Consider the following 20069-nt stretch of genomic DNA (forward strand, 5'->3'; position numbering starts at 1 on the left):
AAGTAGCACAGAAAAAGTTCGAGTTTAAATGTAGGTGGATACATATTTTCGGCTTAACGTTTGAACTATAACAACCGTGCACATTGTAAATGTACAATTAGACGATCGTTGAAGCACTGGAAATTTTTAATGAATTTTTACCATTTTGATACACAGCACTCTTTCAAAGTTGTCTTTCAAGAGGTGAAATATAAATCATTACATTTAGGTAGGAGAAATAAAAATTATACATTCAAAAATATATGGCAGTCACATAAAATGCGTGCCAAAAAAGGGTCTAATTATTCTTAAAATGATTGTCAATTTTTTCACATATTTATTTCTTACCAACAAAGATAAAGTACAGAAAAACACCTTGTAGCAAAACAGTATTTCAGGTTGCGGAGGAGCTAAAAGGAATATTATTGCTGAAACATGATATAAACAGCAGCTGAACAAGTTGAGAACTTAGAAACACATTTAAGGCTGTGGCTGTGCAGCTCTGACTTGATGAACTCTTATATTCCAAGGCATATGTGCACTAAGACAATATTTGAATATTAATTGGGAATGATGTAATTAATTTAATAAAACTGAGGGTTGTACTACATTTAGATATTTATTTCATTTTAGATTCAATATCCAGCAGTCCAGATTAAATACTTTTTGCTTATCTGTAGAGATTCTCAGTCATCCAGATCATGGTTGTCCCAAAGGTGCTTTTTCAGGAGCCAACTGGACTTTCTAGTTTTTTGGTTTTTTTTGAAGATGTTGCACTTCTTATCCAAGAAGCTTCTTCAGCTCTGACAGGATAGTGGGGAATGGAAGGAATTGAAGCACTTGAGGCACTTGAGGGTAGAACAAGAAGCAATGGGTGGAAACTGATCAAGGAAAGAAGCAACTTAGAACTAAGGAGAAATTTCCTGACAGTTAGAACAATTAATCAGTGGAACGACTTGCCTGCAGAAGTTGTGAATGCTCCAACACTGGAAATTTTTAAGAAAATGTTGGATAACCATCTGACTGAGATGGTGTAGGGTTTCCTGCCTGGGCAGGGGGTTGGACTAGAAGGCCTCCAAGGTCCCTTCCAACTCTGATGTTATGTTATATGAATATAAATCCTGTCAGAGCTGAAGACGCTTCTTGCATGACAACGTTTGAAGATGTTCTTTTGTTTTCAAAAGAAAAAACAAAAGCCCGGTTGCCTCCTGAAAAAGCACCTTTGGGATTATACTTTTGCTTGTGTATAGTGAAGTATTAGTTTAAAAAAATCAGTCTTTAATTGGTCCACAGGAGTTGTATGAACACCATAGCCCTGACAACCCACCCCCCAATATGGCTATTATGTTCCCATCTGTATATCTCCATAGTTCTAGCATAGTTGTAACTAGATTATACTGAAATGCAGAACAATAAAAAATATTTTTATACTTTGCATAGTATAGTGTAAGTCTTGATCAGAAAAAGTCATTATACTTATTTAAGAGTTTCTTTTCTTAGTGTATAGTTACCTCCCATATACAATTTATGAAACTTCAAAAACTCTAAAACAAAAAATTAATAAGTTTGCAATGAAATTCTGTAATTTATATTCTATATACTTGCAATCTTTCAATATGTGCATTTCATTTTTATACATAGCTGTGGATATGATGCAGCAAACGTGTCTTTATTAACAGTCAAAATATTGGGACATCACTCAATTCAGGAAATGTTTATCTTAAAACATTTAATAGAAGCTTCATATAATAAATAATTACAACAGAAAGAATGCATTTAACCAATTGCAAGAAAATGAAAACTAAATGAATGACTTTCTTCTAACAAGTCTATGGTTGACTTTATAAATCCAGTGCTTTCTATTCCTAAATCTCTTATTTGATTATACAAAAGTCACTATGCTCTAAATGAGCAATTTTCTTTTCATTGTGGAATTCAGCTCTGTCGATGTGAGATTTGGGACTTCCAGTTTTCTGAAGCCATTCCTGAAGTTGTCGGACTTTGACAAGAGGGCCTTGGATTTGTCCTTGCACAGTGCCATAATTAGTATTTTGGACCCAGCCAACTAGACCCAACTTTTTTCCTTGTGCCTAAAAATAACATACATGCAAATGTTTAAAAAATCACACATACACAAATATGATTAATATGAATTATATAAAAAACTTTAGAATTCCTCTGTAGAGAATTATTATAACCCCACTAAATTACTGTATAATCCAAACTACTGCTATGCCATCCAAAGATAAACCAAGACTAATTGGAAATGTATTATTTGTTGTTAAAAAGAGCTAATATAAAAGACAATTGCATCTTACAATAATAAAGGCAAATTACATGTGTCTATTCTTCTGACTTCAATAATATGACTTAATTCAGGATAGGACTACAGGTAGTCCTCAATTTATAACCCATTTATTTAGCGATGTCGCAATTTAGAATGATATTTATGACTAGTTCTTGCAGTGATGACCATTGCACGATCCCCATAGTCACTTGGTCAAAATTTGTGTGCTTGGCAACCGGCATGTATTTGATTGTTGCAGCATCCTGGGATCATGTGATCACCATTTAGATTTTCCCTGCCAGCTACTGACAACCAAAGTCAATAGAAGAAGCCAGATTCAGTTAACAAGCACATGATTCATTTAACAATTGCAATGATTCACTTAATAACATTGTTAAAAAATTTGTAAAATTGGGATACAACTCATTTAACTCACTTTGCTTAATAACAGACATTCTGGTCCCAATTGTGGTCATAAATCAAGGACAAACTGTATCCAGCTGCCTAAGCAAAGCCTCCAAAGTTCTCACAATTATATGTATTTATTATATTTATATGCCACCCATTTCACTGTCAAGCGACTCTTGGTAGCTTACAACATAAAAACACAATATAAAATGATAACAGTCAGCATTAAAATTAAAACATCAAAAATCAACAAAGAACTAGATAAAAATGGACTAATATTTATGGAAGTAGAACCTTCTAATTTACTAACCACCTCCAGAATGTTCACTAGTTTGGAACCAGGTGCAGAAGAGAAATGGGGCGAAAGTGACCAAAAATTGCCAGTACCATACAATTTATTACCTCGGGGGAATTGCAGACTGACTGAGCCCACTCACCTGGGTATGTTTGCGGAAAAATACCCCTTGCACCTTCCCAAACACCTCATAGTCCACCGAAGCGAGGCCGCTTCCCTCAGCCATGGTCGGGGGTGCCTGTACTGAAAACAAAATAGCAATCAGGCAGAAAAAGAGAGGCAGGTGCCATACCCGCAGGGAGACCGTCCCTCGAGCAGCCTCCGAAGACTGCATGGTGGAAGCGATCCGCTTCCCGGTGCCTACGCAGAATATAACTAAGTTAACCTGACTCTCGCTTCCCCTCCCCTACGTCCTGCAGGGGAAGTTGGGAGGGCAAGGCTCATGGCATCGCTCCGACAGGCCCCTCCCTTATTTCCATCCCGTTGGATATAGAACAGGGGTCTCCAACCTTGGCAACTTTAAGCCTGGTGGACTTCAACTCCCAGAATTCCCCCAGCCAGCTTTGCTGGCTGGGGGGTTCTGGGAGTTGAAGTCCGCCAGGCTTAAAGTTGCCAAGGTTGGAGACCCCTGATATAGAAGACAGAAGCGCCTGAGACTTGCCGGGTAAGGTTTCACCCGGGCAACACGAAGGTTTCTCAGCCAGCTTCGCAGATGGCTGTCAAGAGAGAGACCCTCCCCCTAGAACCGAGCGGGCGCGAGCGGCGCACCAACGGCCGCTAACGACGAGCCCACCTCCGTCGAGACAGGGTTCGGTACGGCGGAACCGAAGTGGAATTAATTAAACGACTGATAAGTCGAGCGGCGCTGCGTTTTATGGCTACAAACGGCCGGCAGCTTGGACTATATATATAACTAACAACACATCATTACGAAAATAATGCCGGTAGGGTTCCTAAGGTCTCTCGTCCACCGGAAGCCGCTGAGGTAGAATCGGATGTCGCGGGCGCGCGCTGCGGTTGCTACGCAACGGCACTAAACCGCCGCCTTGAAGGTCTTGGTGGCGCTGTTAAGAGAAAACAGGCAGGTTCGCGGACGCGGCGGTTGTGTGTCTGGAGCCGGCGGGCAGGCTACTTTGGTAGGTGCTTGAATTCAAGTCGTAGCAGCGACAGTGCCTCCGTCGGTTTTCCTCTTCCCTGAGTGTTGTCAAATTTCGAACCGGCAGTTCGGGTCCCATTACAGTATGAAATCATTAATGGAGAGGAGCGCTAGTTTAAATGCTGTGTGTGTAAACTGGTAGCGGCCGCCTTTTTTGGGGGGTGGGTGAGGAGGAGGCATTCCCTTCAGTCCTCTTTCCTTATAGAAGTGAACTCTTAACAGCAAAAGCATTCAGAAGCAGTAACATTCCTCGGGTTATCCCGTTGATGCTGGAACGCTAAACTGTGTCGGATTTGTAGAGGGGAGACAACCAGAAGCTTTGCTGGCTGAGGAACTCTGGGAGTTGAAGTCCACAAGTCTTAAAGTTGCCAAGGTTGGAGATCCCTGGTCTAGACCAGAAAGTTAAAAAAAAAAAAAAACTAGAGAAAAGATTCCAAAGGTACTTTTTTCAAGAGGCAGCTGGACTTTCTGGGTTTTCTTTGAAGAACCTAGAGAAAAGGAATGGCAAACCATTTAAAATTGTTACCAAGAAATCTAGAGGAGCCAATGGACTGAAATTCAACTGGAAGGGTAGTTTACCTACAGAGATAGGCATTAGGAAAGAAAACTGTCTACTCTATAGACTGTTTTAGAGTTACGAAAAGGTCTTTTTTTTTTCTTCAGGTTCCTAGTGTAACCACACAAAGATAAGTTATTTCTGCTTTACAGGCTAGGTTTGATTGCCTTGACTTGTTTAGATTGGGCATAAAAGTACAGTACAGTAATGAATTTATAGGATAGCTGTAAAGAACAAGTACTCTGTATATGGCTGATATCTACAGACTTCCCCCAGCTTTAGGGTGGGTAAATTTTAATATATACAACTTATTTATTGTAGAAGTAAGGAAATGCTATGATGGAGGATGAAAAAGAGACAAATAAGGAAATGTTTTCTCTTATGCTTATTCCATTATCTTTCTGTCTTTGCTGTCTTAAAGCAATTTCTCTGTTGTGTTTATTGACTTTAAGTTGGGAAAATGGGAAACATAATTCCTAAGGGAATACATTTTATAGATTGAGAAAAACATAGTACAAGTGTTCCAAGTATATCTTGAGAAGACCCTCTTTTGCAGATATTGATGATTTGCAGGTTTGGACATATTTGTAATAGGAAAGGCCAGATATATATGTCAGATCCCACACACTGTTAGGACTTTGAAAACTTAATATCAACATCTATCAATTTAAATCACATCAATAAACATCTGGAAGTTAATGAATATTTTTCAGTATACATATTATTCCTTGAATTTTGCATTGATTTCTTGTCTGACTGTCTCCTTTTATACCAATTGCAATTTCTGGATATTTTTCAAGGTTAGGTCCATTTAACACATTACAGTAACCAGTAACCCAGATGACATATACTGTAGTGAAGGTATGGATAATTGTTGCTAATTTATTAGAAAGAATTGCATCTATCTGCGCAGATGTAATTCTCACAATCTTAAGTCCAATGGCAGCCAATTAAACAATACCCTCAGACTGTGAACCTATTATTTTACCTCAGGTGGAACCCCATCAAAACAGGCTAAACTTCAGTTCACAAATCTGACCCCAAAACCCATTCTTACCAGACAATCTAGAAAGATACCTTTGTTTAGGATACACAACTATTGAAATCTAGCCAGTCTTCATACACATGTTTATTTTTTAGCTTGGTTTACTAAAGTAACGTTTGCATTACATCCCTGCCAGATGAATTGAAATGCATTGTGTGAGTTTGTTATTGGTCTATAATTGCAAAAGCATCCATAATCAATGGAGTTTTTTGTAACTGAGACCGTATATCTGCCGTCTTTAGGCAACAAATTTATTTATTTATTTATTTATTTATTTATTTATTAAACTTTTATACCGCCCTTCTCCCGAAGGACTCAGGGCGGTGTACAGCCAAGATAAAAAGCAATAAATATACAAAGTTAAAAATCAATTTAAAATACTTATTCAATGGTGGCCGAATTAAAACCGTCAAATTGACGAACCTAAAATACCCCATATAAAATTACAGAAGATTTAAAAATTTAAAATTAAAATTTAGAAATTTAAAAAGTCTAAAAAATCAGTCCAGTCCCGCTTGAATGAATAAGTGAGTTTTTAATTCCCGGCGAAAGGTCCGAAGGTCAGATATTTGGCGCAAACCGGGGGGGAAGGTCGTTCCAGAGAGTAGGTGCTCCAACAGAGAAGGCCCTTCCCCTGGGGGGCGCCAGCCAGCATTGCTTGGCGGACGGCACCCTGAGGAGACCCTCTCTGTGGGAGCGTACGGGTCGATGGGAGGCATAGGGTAACAGCAGGCGGTCCCGTAAGTACCCGGGCCCTAAGCCATGGAGCGCTTTAAAGGTGGTAACCAAAACCTTGAAGCGCACCCGAAAGACCACAGGTAGCCAGTGCAGACTGCGCAGGAGTGGTGTTACCCGGGAGCAACGTGGTGCTCCCTCAATCACCCGCGCAGCTGCATTCTGGACTAGCTGAAGTCTCCGAGTGCACTTCAGGGGTAGCCCCATGTAGAGAGCATTGCAATAATCCAGGCGAGAAGTGACGAGAGCATGAGTGACCGTGCATAAGGCATCCCGGTCCAGAAAGGGGCGCAACTGGCGAACCAGGCGGACCTGGTAAAAAGCTCTCCTGGAGACGGCCGCCACATGGTCTTCAAACGACAGCCGTCCATCCAGGAGAATGCCCAAGTTGCGCACCCCTTCCGTCGGGGCCAATGACTGCTTTCAACAGTCAGCTGCGGTTGCAGCTGACTGTACCGAGATGCCGGCATCCACAGCCACTCCATCTTGGATGGATTGAGTCTGAGTCTGTTTCTCCCCATCCAGACCCGTACGGCCTCCAGACAACGGGACAGCACTTCGACAGCTTCGCTGGGGTGGCCTGGGGTGGAAAAGTACAGCTGAGTATCATCAGCGTACAGATGATAGCTCACCCCAAAGCCACTGATGACCTCGCCCAACGGCTTCATATAGATGTTGAACAGGAGAGGCGAGAGAATCGACCCCTGCAGCATCCCACAAGTGAGGTGCCTCGCGGTCGATCTCTGCCCTCCTGTCAACACCGTCTGCGACCGGTCAGAGAGGTAGGAGGAGAACCACCGATAAACGGTGCCTCCCACTCCCAACCCCTCCAACCGGCGCAGCAAGATACCATGGTCGATGGTATCAAAAGCCGATGAGAGATCTAACAGGACCAAGGCAGAGGAGCAACCCCTGTCCCTGGCCCTCCAGAGGTCATCCACCAACGCGACCAAAGCTGTCTCCGTGCTATGCCCGGGCCGGAAACCGGACTGGAACGGGTCTAGATAGACAGCTTCCTCCAGGTACTGAGGAAACTGCCACGCCACCACACTCTCTACAACCTTCGCGATAAAGCGAAGGTTGGAGACTGGACGGTAATTACCCAAAATAGCTGGGTCCAGGGAAGGCTTCTTGAGGAGGGGTCTCACCACCGCCTCTTTCAAGGCGGCGGGGAAGATCCCCTCCATCAAAGAAGCATTTATAATCCCCTGGAGCCAGCCTCGTGTCACCTCCTGAGTGGCCAGCACCAGCCAGGAGGGGCACGGGTCCAGTAAACATGTAGTGGCATGCAGCCTCCCCAGCAGCCTGTCCACGTCCTCGGGAGTCACAGAATCGAACTCATCCCAAACGGTATCAACAAGACGCGCCTCAGTCATCTCATCCGGATCATCGCAATCTTGGTCCAAGCTATCCCGGAGCTGAGCGATTTAAATATCCCATTTGTAAATATCCCATTTACAAAGAAGCATTGCTTAAATATGAGCCCAGTTGTAGTTGATTTAATAAACCAGGTAGGGCAAGGGTCAGATAATCAGATGTTAGGCCTACGTCTGTTCAACCTGTTCACATTCTAGAGATCTACAAATTTAAAATACAAAATCAGAGAAAAAATTGTTAGGATTATAGTCTTATGATATACCCAGTATTCCAAGTAGAGAGAGATCTGACCGTATGCAAAAAATTATGTGAAATCTTGTACCCTTTACTGCAAAATCTTGGCAAAGAAGATGTTGCAGAGTACAGAATATAAAAGTTGACTTATTATTTGGAAATGCAGTGAAGGCAAATGAAGATTCTGCAGGGTGTGGTAAAAAATGTCATAATGCAACCATAATAGTATTATTAAATCAGTTCATTTTATAAGCATTGTATCCATTCCACACTTAAGAAATAGATGGAGCTTCACTCACACCATTGTGACCACCATATTGATTTTTTTTTTGACCCATGGAAACAGGAAAGTGAGCAACTTTGTTTCTTCCAGTGTCTTGCAGGTGATCTTATAAAGAACCTCAGTCTGATCTCAATGTAAGATACTTATCTTCCAGTTCTTGTTTTTCCTATGCACTTCATTTTTCTCAGCTCCATAGTAACCCTAAGGGTCATTTGTCTCCTCAAGGGTTAGTCATCCTAACCACTAAAACTATTTCTATATTCTGCAGATTATCCAGTCTATCAGCATTATAGCTGACAGACAAAGCAGAAAAATTCTCCAAGTACACTCAGGAAACCATTGGACTATAATTCTCAGTCATTTTAACTGGTCTTCCTTCCTGCTGGTTTATACTAACCATCAGTTTGAAATTGAGTAGGTAATGTTCTCTTCATGATTTACATAATAGAAAGACTTCCCATTTTCAGATTAAGAGCCATGGTGGCATAGTAGTCAGAATGCAGTATAGCAGGCTAATTCTGCTGACTGCCAGGGCTTTAGTCCTCATCCGCTCAAGGTTGACTCAGCCTTCCATCCTTCTGAAGTTGGTAAAATGAGGACCCAGATTGTTGGGGACAATATGCTGACTTTGTAAGGGAAGATGGTACACTAATAGTATTATCTTCACATTGTCCCAACCACATAGGTGCAGCAGCATGAATTCAGCACTGGTAGATCTGTGGAGATTCTCAGAATCTGTGGAGATTCTATATCCGGGTCATAGTTGTCCCAAAGGTATTTTTTCAAAAGGCAACTAGAGTTTCTTTGTTTTTCCTTCAAGGAAATTTTTAAAAAGTCCAGTTGCCTTTTGAAAAAGTGGATCAGCACGGGTAGACTAATGATACACACAGGGTTAGCGTTTAAGCAATCTAATAATTATCCAGAATAAGATAGGTATGGATGTGGTTGGTTTTTATGGTTTCTACATGCAGATATTGGGAGTTACTGTATATTAGAAACACTGCAGTACTGCTAAAATACATTATTTCATTTGCACACTTCTTTTTATTGATCATGGCTGAAATCCTACATTGATTTTGTTGGAGGTCAACATTCATTTAGGTTACTTTCAGTCAGATCATATTTTCTCAATCATAATAAAGGAATAGAATTCTAGAATGAGAGTAGGAATTATAGCATGTGTATAATTTGTTGCATTTCCTCAGATTTAGTGGAAATGCTGAATGGCTCAATTGCAGCTGGCTGTGTGTTCGCATATGGATCCAATAGCATCCAATTCCAGTCTTCCTGTAACAAGCCAGGAAAGATGTCATCCTGAAGTTCTTAAAGAACAGTCCCAGTTAGAACATCTGAGGAATAATATCCAGCAACAACTTGTGTGCTGTAAAGATAAGAAATTGAAAGATCTTCATGTTCTCAAAGAGCGGAGTTCTTCCTGTACTCAGCCTGCAGAAAATAGTCAGTTGGGCTTAGATAAAGCAGGCTTTTATTCTGCTGGCCCCCATAACTGGTGTTTTAAGGGTCAGGCCAGCACTGTGCCTTCCCACTGGAGAATGAAGCGTAGAGAAGGTGTTGACAGAGCATATCCACTTAAGCCAGTTTTTCACCCAAAATCTGGGAATGGTCCCATACCAAGTTCTTGGCAAGTTGGAAATGTACCAGCAACAGAGATTCCTTCCTGTGGGATTAGCTCAGAGAAAACAAAAGTGTCACATGCGGTGAAGGCTCAGCCTATAGGGGTGCACTCTCCTTTTTCTGTACAACAATCTAATAGAACAACTTCTCATTCACAAAGAGCAGAGTCAGGCTATATTCAAAAACTGGAGGCTGCTGGACGAAGTTTGGAGGAGGAAATCCAGCGAAAGGAGGCTCTCCTTAGGGAGAAACTAAGGAAAACGGAAGAAGAGCTCCGTAAAATCCAGTGGAAAAGACAGCAGACTAAAGTAGAAGCAAGAAGAGACCAAGGAGGATTATGGATGCCTGAGAAAAAAATGACAGCTATTTCTCAAGATTCCAAATCTACTGCACAATGTGATAAAGATGATGATAAAAAAATGTTTGTTCCGGAGACTGTGATAGCTTCATTTGGGACTGCCCTGCTTCCACAGACACTTTATATGGAAAGGCTAAAAAAGCAACGATTGATAGCTAGCAACAATAAAATTAAAGATAACTTCTCCAATATTTCTTCCACTCACAATCTAGAACCAGCATCTGTACACAAGCAGTCTTATTCTCCAATAGGAACCCCAGTAGGTCATGCAGAATCAGTGGCAGCAGAACCATCATATATAGAGGTCCAGAATGATATAGAAGATTGGGGAGAATGTAATGTTTGTGGACGGAGACTTTACTGCTCCAGGTTGGAGAAACATATGAATATTTGCAGAAAAAATCATGGATCCAAGAGAAAAGTGTTTGATTCAAGCAAGGCTAGAGCAAAGGGCACTGAATTGGAGACATATCATCTCTTGAAGGGCTCATATATTTCACAGGTGATGTACATACTAATTTATTAAATGTATTCTACTTCTTTTGTTTATATGGGGGATCTTAATGTATTTTCTAACTCTTGTGTTTTCCAGCCTTAACTTGTTTAGCAACATCTAGCTAAGCTACAGTTCGGTCTTTTTCTTCTGACCTTTGTTTAAAACAGACCTCTTTCTTAATATCACTTGATGGTCCATAATTAGTTTTTAATTTCCATCATTTAAATGCAGTAATACATATGATGACTGCTGAAAATGATGTTCAGAAGACGCCAAAAACTAAGGCAAAATTTTCATTAATGTTTATTTAAGATATTAGAACAAGTTTTAACTTTTTTTAACCTTTATTATTTGTGAACTAGGAGGCTATGAGAATGTGAAAACAAATAGTTAAAATTGTTACATTACAGAATCTGTAATGAATGCTCAAAAGTCACTGCAACAAGACAGAATGACAGTTGGTTTTAGGGAAAACCACAAAATGAAGAAATCATTTATATTTTATTTATTTATTTATTATTTAAATTTTTATACCGCCCTTCTCCCGAAGGACTCAGGGCGGTTTACAGCCAGATAAAATAAACAGTCCTATTACAAAATAAATACTATTAAAATACCACTAAAAAACTTATTCAATTTGGCCGCAATTAAAATTTAGCAAATAATAAAACCCATTAAAAAACCCATTAAAAACCCATCAATAAAACCCATTAAAAAACCCATAAAAAACTAACCCAGTCCAGCGCAAATAAATAAGTGAGTTTTGAGCTCATGCGAAAGGTCTGGAGGTCCGGAAGTTGACGAAGTCCTGGGGAGTTTGTTCCAGAGGGCGGAGCCCCACAGAGAAGGCCCTTCCCTGGGTGTCGCCAGACGACACTGTCGCGCCGACGGCACCCCAAGGAGTCCCTCTCTGTGAGGCGCACGGTCGGTGAGAGGTATTCGGTAGCAGCAGGCGGTCCCGTAAGTAACCCGGCCCTATGCCATGGAGCGCTTTAAAGACGTTCACCAACACCTTGAAGCGCACCCGGAAGGCCACAGGTAGCCAGTGCAGCCTGCGCAGGATAGGTGTCACTCGGGAGCCACGAGGGGCTCCCTCTATCACCCGCGCCGCTGCATTCTGGACCAACTGCAGCCTCCGGATGCCCTTCAAGGGGAGCCCCATGTAGAGAGCATTGCAGTAGTCCAGACGAGACGTCACAGAGGCGTGAGTGACTGTGCACAAGGCATCCCGGTCTAGAAAGGGGCGCAACTGGCGCACCAGGCGAACCTGGTGGAAAGCTCTCCTGGAGACGGCCGTCAAATGATCTTCAAAAGACAGCCGTGCATCCAGGAGAACGCCCAGATTGCGCACCCTCTCCATCGGGGCCAATGACTCGCTCCCGACAGTCAGCGCGGACTCAGCTGACTGTGCGGGATGCCGGCATCCACAGCCACTCCGTCTTGGAGGATTGAGCTTGAGCCTGTTTCTCCCCATCCAGACCCGTCGGCTTCCAAACACCGGGACAGCACTTGATAGCTTCATTGGGGTGGCCGGTGTGGAAAAGTACAGCTGGGTGTCATCAGCGTACAGCTGGTACCTCACACGAAGCCACTGATGATCTCACCCAGCGGCTTCATATAGATGTTGAACAGAAGGCGAGAGAATCGGCCCTGCGGCACCCACAAGTGAGGCGCCGGGGTCGACCTCTGCCCGTCAACACCGTCTGCGACGGTCGGAGAGATAGGAGGAGAACCACCGATAAGCGGTCCCTCCCACTCCCAATCCCTCCAACCGGCGCAGCAGGATACCATGGTCGATGGTATCAAAAGCCGCTGAGAGGTCTAATAGGACCAGGGCAGAGGAATAACCCCTATCCCTGGCCCTCCAGAGATCATCCACCAACGCGACCAAAGCCGTCTCAGTGCTGTAACCGGGTCGGAAGCCGGACTGGAGCAGGTCCAGATAGACAGTTTCCTCCAGGTGCAGGGGAAACTGATATGCCACCATACTCTCTACAACCTTCGCGGGCGGGTTGGAGACCGGACGATAGTTACCTAAAACAGCGGGTCAGGAAGGCTTCGTGAGGGGGGCCCTCACCACCGCCTCTTTCAAGGCGGCCGGAAAGACTCCCTCCAACAAGGAAGCACTCGTAAGCCCCTGGAGCCAGCCTCGTGTCACCTCCTGAGTGGCCAGCACCAGCCAGGAGGGGCACGGGTCCAGTAAACACGTGGTGGCATTCAATCTACCCAGCAACCTGTCCATGTCCTCGGGAGTCACAGGGTCAAACTCATCCCAAACAACATCACCAAGACCGCCCTCCGATACCCGTCTGAATCGCCACAATTTTGGTCCAGACCGTCCCTAAGCTGAGCGATTTTATCGTATAGATAACGTTAAACTCCTCAGCACGTCCCTGCAGCGGGTCATCCCGCTCCCCTGGTGAAGGAGGAGCGGGTCACCCGAACAGGGCAGCTGGGCGGTTATCTGCCGGCGCAATGAGGGAGGAGGCGAGGAACGCCTCGCTTCCTCAGTGCCACTAGGTAGGTCCTAGTATAGGATCTAACTAGTGTCCGATCAACCTCTGAGCGGCTGGACCTCCAGGAACTCTCTAGGCGTCTTCTCCGGCGTTTCATCCCCCTCAGCTCCTCGGAGAACCAAGGAGCCGGTTGGGATCTGCGCCGGGTCAGAGGCCGCAAAGGCACGACACGGTCTAAAGCCCCAGCCGCAGCCCGTTCCCAGGCTGCAGCTAGTTCCTCTGCCGTGCCGTGAGCCAGACCCTCAGGAAGTGGCCCAAGCTCCGTCCGAAACCTCTCTGGGTCCATCAGGCGCCTGGGACGGTACCATCGTAGTGGTTCCGTCTCCCTGCGGTGTTGGGTAGCGGTCAGAAAGTCCAGGCGAAGGAGAGTGATCTGACCATGACAAAGGTTCAATGACTATTTCCTTTAAGTCCAGATCTCAACCACTGACCAGAGACAAAATCAGGTCAGTGTGCCTCCCCGATGTGAGTGGGGCCATCCACTACTTGAGTCAGGTCCAAGGCCGTCATGGAGGCCAAGAACTCCCGAGCTACCGTCGATGACGAGCCGGCAGATGGCAAGTTAAAGTCCCCCATGACTAACAGTCTGGGGGTCTCCACTGCCACCCCGGCAAGCACCTCCAGGAGCTCGGGCAGGGCAGCTGTCACGCAGCAAGGAGCCAGGTACGCGACCAGCAAGCCCATCTGACATCTATGACCCCACCTCACAAAGAGGGATTCACACCCGGCGATCTGAGGTACAGTGGTCTCCCTCGGCTCTAGACTCTCTTTAATAGCAACCGCCACCCCTCCACCCCTACCCTGGGCCCTCGGCTGATGGAATGCACGGAAACCCGGTGGGCACATCTCGACCAGGGGCACACCCCCTTCAGTGCCCAACCAGGTCTCCGTAACGCCTATAATATCCGCGGCACCCCCCTGAATCAGATCATTTAGGATGATGAAGGAAAATAATGTAGTAGGATCAAAATTTATCTTCTTCACACTATCTATCCAATTCATAACATTCTAGTGCAGTAAGTTTCATTCACAATTCAATTATGGTATTGCGATATTTTAATGATAGCATAGATTAAGAATGTTATATGATTAGCTTGAAATGACATAAGGAAGAAGTGGAAATGACTTAAAAAAAATAATAAAGTTTGCCCTTTACATACATTTTTATAGTCCCAGTTATCTGATTTAAAAAAATTCAAAATGTATGGCATTAGAAATAACCCACTCTTATATATGACAATGTAACTTTTATAAAGAACCTGGTGGCACAAAGTGCAGTATTGCAGGCTAACTCTGCTCAAAACCTAGAATTCAAGGTTGACTCAGCTTTCCATCGTATGGGATGAGAAAAAAGAGGGCCCAGATTGTTGGGGGCAATATGTAAATAATACTTATACATTGTAAAGCGCCCAGAGAGTGCTGTAAAGCAGGGGTCACCAACCTTTTGGACCTCAGGGACCACTAAATTCATAATTTTAAATCCCGTGGACCACTAATATGATTTTAAAAAATATATATAAATAGTATTTAGTGCAATATAAAACTGCAAATAATTTTTTTGCGGACCCCCAAAATTTTCTCATGGACCACCGGTTGGTGACTGCTGCTGTAAAGCACTATGGGGCTTTACATAGGCCTAAATTGCTATACTATTGCTATATAAGCTTAAATGCTATTGGTATTCTCATTAAAAAATTAGCTACAGGAATGATCACAGTACGAGCTAACAAAGTTGCGTTAATTATTTTAAATTATTTTTCCCACTTCCCCTTCTTGCTGCAGAAAAAAACTTCCAGCCAAAGTCCTGAGACTCCCAAGCAAAGCAATGCCACATCTAAACAAAGCAATTGGAGACAGAAGCATGACTCTTTCATCAAGACTTTGCGCAGGGCTCGTGAAGTGCAGCACATCATTTCCAAAGGGGGAAAGGTCTCAGATCTTCCCCCAGCACCAGCTATGGAAAACCCAGACTACAAATTGTGTCCATATTGTACTCGTCAGTTTGCACCTAAGGTTGCTGAGAGACATATTCCCAAGTGCAAGAACATTAAGAATAGACCTCCACCACCACATCAAAAAAAGCGTTGCTAGTAAATGGACAAGATGACATCTACAACTGGTGTAATCATACTTTGGTTTCTTGCAGTTTTTCTCAATTTGATGCTATTGAGAAGCAGTTTCAGTATAAAACCAATGAGAAATCCACTAATTTTAAATGATCATTAACCCCTTTATACTACAGGTCAAGGCACCTACTGGTAGACGGACAAAATGTGGCTTTGTTTTTATCATCTTGAAATTTTATATTCTGTAAAAATGGTTCCCTGAGATTCCTTGCATATTTTGCAGTGGAATTTTTGTCTGTTTCTTAGAACATAGAAGAAGGGCCCTGCAAAAAGGCCTATTAAAAATTGGAAGAAATATTAAGTTCTTACAAATCATGGCTATACTTGTGACTCTTTGATGGCATCCGAGATCAATTATTTCTTGTATGAGCTGCCAGAGATAAATGATTCCCATTTCTGTGCCAAGTACCATAACAAAAAGCACCCATGTTCTAGAAAATTCATATTTTAAATATTAGAATGATAGCTAGAGAAGAGTAAGAGCTATTCTATTGTATTATATACCTCTATTTACATTAGCTGGGAAAAGCTTTACAGTCAGTTTTATTTCCCATTATATAAGATTAGTCTTCCTCACTTTAATCTATAAAAATTTCTGTTAAAAAAGGGGGAAATTTGGATGGATTGTTCTTTATAATATAATTGTAGTACCTGATTTTCAATTCTATGCAACTTTAAGATCAGTGAAAGGAAACGGATAGTTATTTGGAAGTGGGCATTTGTTTAGCTCTGCCTTTGCTAACAGGTGAATGATTAAAATATCTGCGAATAGGTCCACCAGAACAATCAGCAAACAAATGGAATAACTATATTTATAAGCAAATTAGCTGTCTTCAGGCAACAAACATGGTCTATAATAAAATATATAGAACTTAAGTTGCTTGCAAAGGCAAATGTATTTGCTGAAAGTGGAAACATATGGATGAATGCTTTGTTTGGAAAATACCAATTTTGCAAAACACACTGTTAGCAGATTACAATTCCCCAAAATTAAATTGCTAGTTTTATCTGAGCCTTAAATTTTCAATGATCTGGTGCTAACTTAAAACTTCAAGGAAACTGGAAAGCTTCATTTTGAATAATAGAATGTTTACAATTCCGTATTTATGTGATGTGAAAAATAATTGTTGCCCATGCTGCTAATTTTGTTGGAAGCTAAAGCATATGAAGAATGGTTGCAGGAATTGGGGTGTGTCTAGTTTGATGAAAAGAAGGAATAAAGGGTGACATGATAGCGGAGTTCCAGGATCTAAGGGACTCCCACAAAGAAGCAATGGAGTCAACCTGTTCTCCAAAGCATCTTTTTTTTTTTTTTTTTTGTTTACATTTATACCCCGCCCTTCTCCGAAGACTCAGGGCGGCTTACAATGTATAGGGCAATAGTCTCATTCTATTTGTATATATTTACAAAGTCAACTTATTGCCCCCCCAACAATCTGGGTCCTCATTTTACCTACCTTATAAAGGATGGAAGGCTGAGTCAACCTTGGGCCGGGCTCGAACCTGCAGTAATTGCAGGCTTTGTGTTCTTAATAACAGGCCTTACCAGGCAGAGCTAAACCGGCCCCTGAAGGTCTATCTGAAGGTAGAACAAGAAGCAATGGATGGAAAGTAATCAAGGAGAGAACCACCTAGAACTTTCCTGACAACAATTAATCAATGGAACAACACTAGAGATTTTCAAGAAGATATTGGACAACCAATGGTATAGGATTTCCTGCTTGAGCAGGGGGCTGAACTTGATCTCCAAGGTCCTTTCCAACTCTGTTTTTGTGTTACGCTGTTTCACTAACAAAATGTCAGATGGATTTAAGCAAGAAATTTGGCTTTCACCAACTTCTTGTTCTTATTTTTCTATCCAGCATCAGAAAGGAAACTTTAATAACTCTTTTGCACCATACATAGATTTAAATTACTTCAAAATGAAACAAAACTCAGATTTCATTTCTTGAGTAATAGCCATTTATATTACCGGTATTTATCAAATCAGATTTTATTAGAGGTTGATGAGGTAAAATACAAGATAATCTTATTGCTGGATTCTGTGCCTATATTTTACTTTTGGAGATATTTGCAGAAGGAACGATATGCAAAATTTGTCATTAATCCTGGTTTGCTACAACTGTGCTTGTATATGCAGTTCTTTAATTTTTTTATTTACATAAAATTTATGTAGCAGCCCATCTCACAACAGATTCTGACTTGTGGCTCAAATTCAAATGGGATAATAAATTCAGTTTGTTTTACAAATCTTGAATTGTTTATACAAGCAGGGGTACTATATTAGTATATCATGGTAAATTGAAGTTGCTTGTATTAATGGGAGGACCAAAAATTGTTTTTTCATTATAAGTTGGAAGTGTTTATAGTTCTGTACTGTTGTCTTCACGTCTGTTGGGGAGAAGGCAGTGATTAGCTTTATTTTCCTTGAACTATGTCCTTGTCTTTTAAAAAGCTGTCCTATGCTTTCAATATGGATAAGTCTAATGTGTACAGTAAGAAAACAATTTCTGCATGAAGATCTTTTTTCTATACCCTAAGATTAAGCTGAACCTCAAAATGTCTTTTAAAATGATATATCACCCGATTGCAATATTTGTTACATATTCTCATTTTATTTTTATTTATTAATCAAATTTATACACCCCCCCTCACTATCTAAATGTCTCAGGACAGTTTACAAATAAAAAATATAACATCTATACTAAAATAGACAAAGTTAAAAAACAAAGTTAAGAAACTAAAAAGAGAGCCAGTTTGGTTTAGTGGTTAAGACACCAGGCTAGAAGCCCAGGGTTGCAGGCCAGTGTTGGATCCCCATGCTAATAGAGCCAGGTTTTATTCTAGAAAGCCAAGAGTGGGGGAGCCAACCTCATCTTAGGGGGCAAAACGTTCCATAGGCAATGTCAGCTCTGGAGGCCATCTTTTTCTTTGGATCTTCAGGGCTGCCACACTTATTGCTGCGGGAAACTGGAAAGGGGGATTGCATGGAGTTGTAGATATATCTAGCCATAGCAACATTCTTTCTCTGGGAGTCAAGGACATTCTGCCTGTACCTGGAGTGCGTGACAGAGCCATCTCCAGTTGGGCTGGTGCATTGATTGGATTATGTGATGGATTTGTGGGTGCAGGGGAAAGGACTTCGACTTTCCTTTGGGTGGGGAAAACCTGGGAACTTTCAGATTCGGGTTTTCCCAGATGTTTTCCCAGTATGACATCTCCAATAAAATGGAACTTTGAGGAACTTCTAGCCTTGGAGTCTTCTTTTGTTGGGAGTGTTACTTGGAACCCTGACAGGCAGATGTGATGGCAGAGGCTTTCTTCCTTGAATCCATCCCAAAAAATTTTTTTATCTCATGGGGTCTGTGGCATGCTTTTCCTATCTGTTCAAGATCAATAAATAGGCAATCTTTTCAAATGTATTTATTTAATAAAATGGCACAGGTTGATGATACAAGTTACTTGAAGTGGTGCTTCATAATTCTAGTGTATGTTGAATGAACTTGAACTATATTGAGAGATTTCTCCTCTTCCATATTACAGATTTACTATCATCATTTACTATCACATCATAAGAATGTGCAAACCTCCCAAAGGAATTGTGTTCTTCCTATGTCTAAATCAAACATGCAGATGCTTTAACCTGTTCTGAAGTGATTGATGTATTTTCCAGAAAGGTATATTTCAGCAGAGCTTGAATAGTGCTGAATAGTAGAAAAATAGTGCTTCTAATTTCTAATGGTTTTTATCTTCTAAGTTTGTATACCCAATACTCAGGAACCAAAAAGTGGTATGTAATCACCTTATCAATTATCTGATATGTAGCTGTTTTTCTTCAAGACACACTATTATGTAAATGAAAGGTCTTGTAGCTTGCTGGCAAACTGGCAGGTACGTAAGTGGCTGTTGCTGAGCAGAAGATACACAGGTGGCTGGCATAGGGCAGCAAGGCTCTGGGTGGTTGCTCCTGAGCAGAGGTGGGGGTGTCTGTTGCTGGGGTGTGGGGCGTAATCTGCATGGTGCAGTATGAGCGCACCAGGGGCAGAGATAGCTGCTGCTGGATGGGGGAGAATGCAAATGACTTACTAAATGACTTGTAACTTTCCTTGTCAGTTCCTTTATGACTTTGCTTGTGGGAAGCCAGTGAAGGTCACAAATAGCAATCAGATTAACATAAGGTTGCTGGGATGGCTGGAACTTGAGGACCCATTGTAACTACCACTCGGTTAGTCCTGTCATAAATTCAAAGTCATTGCGGCATAAGTGGTAGTTAAATGAGAACTATTCGTAACCATAATGACAAGCCAAAAGATCTAAAAGGTATAATCAACATAATATATATATGCAGAAAAATGATTGGTTTTAAGTGTTGTAAGATTTTCATATCTTTCTAAATAATATTTCTAAAAAGTAAAGCAGCAGCCATTACTGAAAATATTAAAAAAAACAGCAGTAGCAGGAGGAAGATAAGCATTGCCTGTGAAAATGTGGATCATGTCTGATCATGATAAATGTAGCAACCTTAAAAGTGTTTTCCTTGAAATATCTTCAATTTCTACTAGAATTAATCAGGACAGAAACAA

General features: G+C 41.9%; 2 protein-coding genes across 9 annotated transcripts; one reads left to right on the forward strand and one right to left on the reverse strand.

Annotated features, from left to right (window-relative positions):
* Window positions 1–108: 108 nt before the first annotated feature.
* On the reverse strand, window positions 109–4020 carry ACYP1 (acylphosphatase 1). Of its 7 annotated transcripts, none has more exons than XM_058162378.1 (3): window positions 3901–4020; window positions 3112–3207; window positions 109–2069 (listed from the first exon to the last, which is right to left on the reverse strand). In XM_058162378.1, exons 2-3 carry the CDS (start codon window positions 3193–3195, stop codon window positions 1854–1856), a joined length of 300 nt encoding a protein of 99 aa, XP_058018361.1. In that variant the 5' UTR covers window positions 3196–3207; window positions 3901–4020; the 3' UTR covers window positions 109–1853. The 7 variants fall into 7 exon arrangements, with proteins under 7 accessions (XP_058018361.1, XP_058018362.1, XP_058018364.1 ...); XM_058162379.1 differs by having other exon boundaries at window positions 3112–3212; window positions 3901–3954; XM_058162381.1 differs by having other exon boundaries at window positions 3763–3904.
* On the forward strand, window positions 3774–16782 carry ZC2HC1C (zinc finger C2HC-type containing 1C). 2 transcript variants are annotated; one of them, XM_058162375.1, is made up of 3 exons: window positions 3774–3913; window positions 9561–10850; window positions 15143–16782. In XM_058162375.1, the coding sequence occupies exons 2-3, from the start codon at window positions 9579–9581 to the stop codon at window positions 15449–15451; spliced, it is 1581 nt and encodes a 526-aa protein (XP_058018358.1). In that variant the 5' UTR covers window positions 3774–3913; window positions 9561–9578; the 3' UTR covers window positions 15452–16782. The 2 variants fall into 2 exon arrangements, with proteins under 2 accessions (XP_058018358.1, XP_058018357.1); XM_058162374.1 differs by lacking the exon at window positions 3774–3913 and adding an exon at window positions 3979–4105.
* Window positions 16783–20069: the final 3287 nt, after the last annotated feature.

The sequence above is a fragment of the Ahaetulla prasina genome, chromosome 1 (assembly GCF_028640845.1).
Source record: "Ahaetulla prasina isolate Xishuangbanna chromosome 1, ASM2864084v1, whole genome shotgun sequence".
NCBI lineage: Eukaryota > Metazoa > Chordata > Lepidosauria > Squamata > Colubridae > Ahaetulla > Ahaetulla prasina.

Coding starts and splice junctions, on each gene's coding strand:
- ACYP1 (XM_058162377.1), bottom strand. CDS start 3,303: ATGCAGTCTTCGGAGGCTGCTCGAGGGACGGTCTCCCTGCGGGTATGG. Junction 2,070..3,111: donor TTTTCCGCAAACATACCCAG/GTGAGTGGGCTC, acceptor TGTTATTTTTAG/GCACAAGGAAAAAAGTTGGG.
- ZC2HC1C (XM_058162375.1), top strand. CDS start 9,579: ATGGCTCAATTGCAGCTGGCTGTGTGTTCGCATATGGATCCAATAGCA. Junction 10,851..15,142: donor AGGGCTCATATATTTCACAG/GTGATGTACATA, acceptor TTCTTGCTGCAG/AAAAAAACTTCCAGCCAAAG.